The sequence below is a fragment of the Salvia hispanica genome, chromosome 6, assembly GCF_023119035.1.
Source record: "Salvia hispanica cultivar TCC Black 2014 chromosome 6, UniMelb_Shisp_WGS_1.0, whole genome shotgun sequence".
NCBI classification, from domain to species: domain Eukaryota; kingdom Viridiplantae; phylum Streptophyta; class Magnoliopsida; order Lamiales; family Lamiaceae; genus Salvia; species Salvia hispanica.
This window is the reverse complement of record NC_062970.1, coordinates 8,498,695-8,505,765: the sequence shown is the minus strand read 5'-3', so window position 1 is coordinate 8,505,765 and position 7,071 is coordinate 8,498,695. Positions and strand designations below refer to the sequence as shown.

The following is a 7,071-nucleotide window of genomic DNA, read 5'->3' as shown; positions in this document are numbered from 1 at the left end:
TACCCTAGTCACAAGGCTCAGCTCTGGGAAAACAATTTTTCAGCCACGAAGAAAAGAGCATATAATTCCAAAAAGTCGTATTTTTTACACACTTCAAGTGGAAAGAAAATAAAAAATTATAATCGAAGTTATTGTACTCGGCCTTCACGGCCTTCATCATAAAAAAATTGTAAGACCTAGAAAATTATATAAATTTATTAAATCAAATTACGTTATGCGTCGTTTTATGTAAATGGGAAGGCCTTAGCCAGAAGTATCGAAAATCAGTTGTGAATGGTCTGTATTGGAAACCTATTGACCAAAACCAAGTTTCCATTCCGTAAGTGATTGAAAATAACCACTATCCAATTTTTGCCAAAATGTAATTAGAATTAAATATTTTATAACAAAAATTCAATTTTATTAACTTGTCTTCCAAATAGTCATTTATATTGCCTTGATATTCATTGTACTAGTCTTTATAAGAAAAAAAATTGGATGGCATTATAATATTATACACAACCCATGTTAACTACATATTAAATATATGTTAATTACTTATATAGTACATGTTAAACATAGAATATGTCAACCCTATGTTAACAATAAACATAACCAATGTTACTAACGTGCACACACATGTGAAAAGCAAACATAGTCCATGGTAAATGCATACACAAATGGATCCTCTCACCGGCAATGGAAAATGAATGCCATCATCCGGGCAAACGAAAAGACGAGATGTTTTTCTCTTGGTACCGTGGACTGTATATGTATTTAACATTGATTTTATATGTAGTTTACGTGACTTGGTATGGATTGTAAATGTAGTTTCATTGTTTGTAGTATATATGTAATTGATATGGATTGCATATGTCTATATTCACATAGCTTTATGTTTGCTCTTGTGATTAATATGGTTTATGTGGTCGATTAACATGGTACATGTTTGCTTTGAACATTGTTAGAGTTGCGGTTTCAGACGTTGTACATTGTTTATCATGGATTACACGGGGTGTGTATGCATTTACCGATGGAATATGCTTGCTTTTCACATGTGTGTGCACGTTAATAACACAGGTTTTGCATGGGGTTAACTTATTCTATGCATATGTTAGATGTGTTATATATTATGCAATTAAAGATGCAGTTAACATGGGTTATTTTGTCTGTAAACACGTGTGTGCGCGTTAGTAACATTTCTGTATTAGAATTGCGGTTTTAATCATCGTGCATTGCGTATTGTGGATATGGATGGATACATGGATTATGCTTATTGTTAACATGGATTATTCTTGCTATTAACATGGTGTGCGCACTTTATTCATATAACATATGCTTGATTTGTTATTGACATGGTGTGAGTATCTGTTGATATTGATTATTCTCTCTATTAACATGTGTGTGTACGTTAGTAACATAGGTTATGTTTGTTGTTTACACTGGGTTGACCTATTTTATAAATGTTGTTAATATGGTATGTGCACTGAATAATTATACTTGATGTTGAAATAGGAAAGAGAAAGCATAAATCTGTCAATAACATTGAGGACAGTAGTGAACCAAACTTAAGTGTTGTGCTAAAGCTATATGCATAGTCAAAATCGTGAAGGATGCCCACCTGCAAAACCACAGCCCATTCTAGTGGTCCGATGCACCAAGCTATATACATCATTAGATCCCTATTCACGTCACTTGCGCTCTGCATTTTCCTTGGTCATGGCCTCAACCCGGGATAGAAGATTGCTGAGCTCTCATCAGTTCAATCTGCTGCCTCTCATTATCCATCGAGAGGTTCATGATCTCATCCTCTATGTAGAGGCGGAGAGGGACAGATCTTTCCAGTTCTGCCGAGTTAAAGGTGGGTGTGCTGCCCGGGAGGTTGTCCTTCCCGCCTAGGGTCTCTAAAAGGGGAATCTCAACAGACGGGAAGTTGGTTGTCGTCATTATCATTGTTGAGGAACAGTTAAGGTTCGTCGTGGTTGAGTCCTCGGATCCATTGGCAATGCTGCAGTTTGTATCATCACGCTTCGGTCTCTTGCTGTTGTCCAGCGAGAGGGACTCAGGGTTGACCTCGGGCCTCTCCCTCTTGGATAGGAAAGGAATGCAGGAGAGATAGATCGGGTATGTGTGGAGGAGCGGGACAATGAGAGGCTGCGCATCCTGCGAAGCAACATATGATAAATGTGCTCTAACCACGTCTAATTTTCGTTTCTACCTATTTTAAACGCGTAAAACTATTGAAATAATTAATGGGACTCGAAAACCTAACATTTCGATGCAATTAATCAACAAGTGCAAGACCTGTTCAATTATTGTGCAACCTTCGCGCACTTCGTCGCCATTGGCCATGCCATCTTTCACATTTGCCCCGGGAATCACGAGCGAGGCATCCTCGTTACATTCCTCTTTATCGTCTGAGGCTATTCTTCTGGAAGATCTTACAGAGCACAAATGCATCCTAATTGACATAAAACAAGACATGATTGTTATTTCAAGATAAATCACTTTTAAATGCGAATTCAATAATAAAGTTAAAATAACATCGCGGATAATCGATACGCACCTGTTGAATGCCCGCATTTCCCAGCTCTGTGTCGCATATACTGTACTCGTGCATTACCCAATTAGTTTTGTTAGTTTTGCCACGTCCACGGTAGAAAACAAACAGTTTCTTCATCCCAATCACCTTGTTCTTCTGCATCACTTGGCGATCCTTCCCAGTCGCCCTCCAGCACCCTTGCCCAATGGAAAAATTCATCCGGGATCATATCTCGTACTTCCTATCCACAGGGGTAAAGAAGTAGCACTCTAGCTCTCTCTTCTTCGAGAAATGCTCTAAGCATGATAGAAGAAGGAATTAGGTCTTCAAATACAGAAGCTAGTTAGAAATCGACAAAAAGGACCAACGAACAAGAATGTCTTGTTCTATCAGCATTAAATGCAAAGCAACACGAAAAAAATTCGCAACATGAAAACCCAACGCAACGCACCATGCATGCACAAACATTCATCACTACATCTCATCATTCAATCAACACAGCCGATCTTACATATTTCCCAACCAATCCTACCTTATCCCGGCTACCAAAATCTCATCTTTGGCCATTTTTATCAAAAAAACATCAATTTTCTTGTAGAATTAAGTCTAAAAGCAACAGTTAAGCATGAACTGATCAGTTTTCTTCTCTACATCACAACACCATCCAATACAAAAGCACACACTAACGCTTCATTTTCACAAAATATCATCAAATGGGACCAATATCATTTTCAAAACGAGGCTTAAACAGAACCATATTCATGAATTCATCCAGAAAAATAAGGCAAAGCACAAATTTAAATCAAAATAAAGATTAAATCTTCTTATACCAGCAAGCTTCCATGGCTCGGATTTGTAGACATCAATTTCATAACTGCTTCAAACGTGAAAGGTTTCCCAAAAACTTTCCTCCTCAAATAAAACCCAATCAACTCCTCATCCGTTGGATGAAACCTAAACCCAGGCGCCAAAGAATTCAGAGGAGGAGCCCCCATCGCCGCTTCCACCGCCACCACACCCACAAACAGCACACGAAATTGGAGGCAAATACCCCTTTTAACACGTAATTTACAAATCCTAAAAAGGCAATTCATTTCAACCACAGCGAACAGCTCGCGACGGTCCGACATCAGTAGCGTTGGTGGATCGGTGACGATGGCTCTTATTGTGGCGTGCTATTTATTTGGACTATCGATTCTCCGACGCCCAAGATTTGGGGTGCCGTTGCGGAGGCTTCCCAAGTCATGACTGCAATGGGTATAGTTGATACATGAAATTCGACTTCCTTGTCTGTCGCTCAGTAGATCTGAGCCAGGGACAACTTCTCGATCTAAATATTGGCGTTTTGTCGTCGATTGAGTTGGTAAAATACTCATTGGAACAGTACAATTCTTCATTTCATATCCTTGTTCACTTAATCTTAGTAATTTAGTTTTGTAAGATTCTTAAATTTTTTTTTTTGTTGTTCTTTGATTGTATTTATAATCAAATTTTTTTTTTTTGCTTTTTTTTGTGTTGTTTCAATGATTCTAGGTCTCTAATATGCTCTCTGTTTCCTCAGATCACCTAAGCTTAGATGCGTTATTGGTACAATATGTGATAAAGTTGATGCAAAGTCTTTGATTCTGGCAATTCAAAAACTGAGACATTTGGAGGAGTTACACATAATTGTGAAGCCAATCTTCAAACCTAATGATTTGGAAACCATTGGGATTGCTTGCACAATGTTGAAATCATTTTCATACCACAACTGTGTGGACTTCGAAGCAGATTTTAAAGGGTTCGGGGAAGCAATTGGAAAAAGCATGCCTAATCTGCTCCATCTCGATCTTTGTGTACATGGAATAGGATATAAGGAACTGGAAGCGATTCTCGATGACCGCCCCCACCTCAAATCTCTTGATCTCCGGCGATGCTAAGGTCTTCAGATTTATGACGAAAGAAAAAATATGTGGCTCCATACCAACTCAATTAGTGTTAGGGATTGGCTTAAGGAATGAGAGTATAGCTATGATAGTGATGATGATCTAACCGGTGTATTTTGCTTTGAAATTCAAGGAAGATATTGTTAAATGATTGTCTTATTATTCTCTAAACATCTTCTAATTAAAAATAGTTAGGTATTCGACAGACATAGAAATTAAATAAAAAAGTACCTTTTTTCGCGTCGTTCTGTTACACGTATGTGGAAAATAATAGATTTCTGTGATCCGTTACACGTGAAGACCTGCCGTGGGTGTGGGTTCACAGTTGAGAAAGTGGATGGGTGCAACCACGTTACGTGTAGGTGTGGGAAATATATTTGCTGGGTATGCTTAGATTCCTTCGACCATGCCAGCGAATGCTGCAGCCATCTGAGCTCCGGACACCCAAACATTTTGCTTGATATGTTTTAAAGAATTATGAGAAATAGTGTTTCGACGACTTCTGTCTAAGCTCTAGACACCCAAACATTTTGCTCGATTAAAATCCATTCCACGTCATGTTAACTATATATGAACGTCTTGTTAACTACATATGAACGTCATGTTAAAGAATTATACAGTCAACGACATATACGAATTCAAGTCATAATAACTACATATAAAATCCTAGTCAATTACATACAAAACCTTTTGGAGGGTAATGATAAAATGCAAACTTATATATTGTACAAACTCAAAACTTCTCAACACAGCTTCAACATAGTTTCAATACAATATTAACACAGTGTAAAGTTTCAAGATTTTAATGTCAACACAGTATCAACACAATCAACACATCATCAGTCATTGACTACCGTTGAAATGTTGATGTTTTTTTGTGATCTGTTGACATTTTTCAATGATCCAGATCATAGTTTTGAGTTTGTACAATATTTAGAGTTTTCATTTGATCACATCCCTCCTTTTGGATGTATCAACTCTGTTTTTGAAGTTGTGTTTTTTGATTTGTTATAGGATGAGCAATTGTGGGGTGCTACTTGGCTGCACAGAGCAATTGTATATATATTTAACATGAAGAGTATTCAAAATTAATATGGACTGTATATGATTTTAATTGACAAGAATTTCATATGTCGACATGTATTCAGATTTTTCATTTTTTGCGTTTCTTTATTATTTTTGTAGTACTACTATTATTATTCTTTAGAACTATTTTTCATTGGCTTGTTCCTTTTATTACTAAATATCCAAAAGCAAGTACATAAAACTTTTTGCTAGTAAGTGGATTAGAATTGATTTATTTTTGTTAGTATATTATGGTGTTGTAGGCTATCGATTTAATTTATAAAGACAATTTTATAGTTGTGTTAAAGGCCATGGTATATTTGCATTATTTGTTGGTTCAAAGATTTAATTGGGCGTGATATTGACAAATTCAGAATTAGGGGTGTCGAAATGGATATCGGGAATTGGATACTCGATATCCAAACCCGAAATATCCGGTAATTAGATACCCAATACCCAATTTTTCGGATTTCGAGATTGGGGTGGGATATACCAAATCACCCGAACTAACCAATTTTTATATTTAAACTTTTTAATTACATGCTTATTGAGTTGGAGCCTTCGCACCCTCCTTCAGTCTATTCAATTTATCAAGAAACAACACCTTCAGCCGATCGTTCAATTCCACCCTCTCCGATGGAAGCTCAACGTTCGAAACAAGGTGGGGCAAAAAGCTAAACCCCTCATTGTCCAATTTCATACACCACAACTGAACCATCGTCGCTAGAGTCTCGCACCATTGCTCGTAAAGGAGTGAGGTGGAGATAGAATTCAAAAAGAAGAAACTCGATCTCTGCGGCTGGAATTTCAGTCTCCGAACCACGGCCTCAGCGTCGGCCTGTTTGACGGTGGATTGTTGCCAACATGTTAACCCAAGAAGCCTTTGTCGAAATCAATCTTATCATATTTTGTACATATACGATTCATATTAACTACAAATACAGTTGACGTTAACGATATTTAAAATAATATTAACTACACATACAAGTCATGTTAACTATATATTCAATCCATACGACTGTGAATACAAAACATATTGATCCATTCCTCATGATCTTCAACCATGTTGTCTACATGTATTTCATGTTAATCACATATACATGCCATGTAACATATATGTTTTGTAACCTCAATTCTAATTATGTTAACAGATTACATACTCTATGTTAACCGACCACACAACCATATTAGTAGCTATGTTATTGTAGAACGGACCGTGATTTTGCAGGTGGGCATATAAAACCTGTTAAGGAAAAAGTTCCTCAACGAATGGAGGTGGTCAGGTGGATTGTTGCCATGACCCAAGAAGCTTTTGTCGAAATCAATCTTATCATATTTTATCCATGTGCATTACATATATAAATACATATACGATTTATATTAACTACGAATACAGTTGATGTTAACAATATTCAAAATAAATATTATCTACACATACAAGTCATGTTGTCTACATGTATATTTCATGTTAATTACATATACATGCCATGTAACATATATGTGTTGAAACCTCAATTCTAATTATGTTAAGAGAAAACGTACTCTATGTTCGACCACACA

The 7,071-nt window shown here is 36.8% G+C and overlaps 1 protein-coding gene and 1 pseudogene across 1 annotated transcript; one reads left to right on the top strand and one right to left on the bottom strand.

The window, feature by feature from the left end:
- Window positions 1–1,670: 1,670 nt before the first annotated feature.
- LOC125194626 lies at window positions 1,671–3,651 on the bottom strand (annotated as a pseudogene).
- Window positions 3,652–3,791: 140 nt separating this feature from the next.
- Window positions 3,792–4,440, top strand: LOC125194625 (putative F-box/LRR-repeat protein 9). The gene is made up of 2 exons (XM_048092874.1): window positions 3,792–3,904; window positions 4,083–4,440. The coding sequence occupies exons 1-2, from the start codon at window positions 3,792–3,794 to the stop codon at window positions 4,438–4,440; spliced, it is 471 nt and encodes a 156-aa protein (XP_047948831.1).
- The last annotated feature ends 2,631 nt before the right edge of the window (window positions 4,441–7,071 follow it).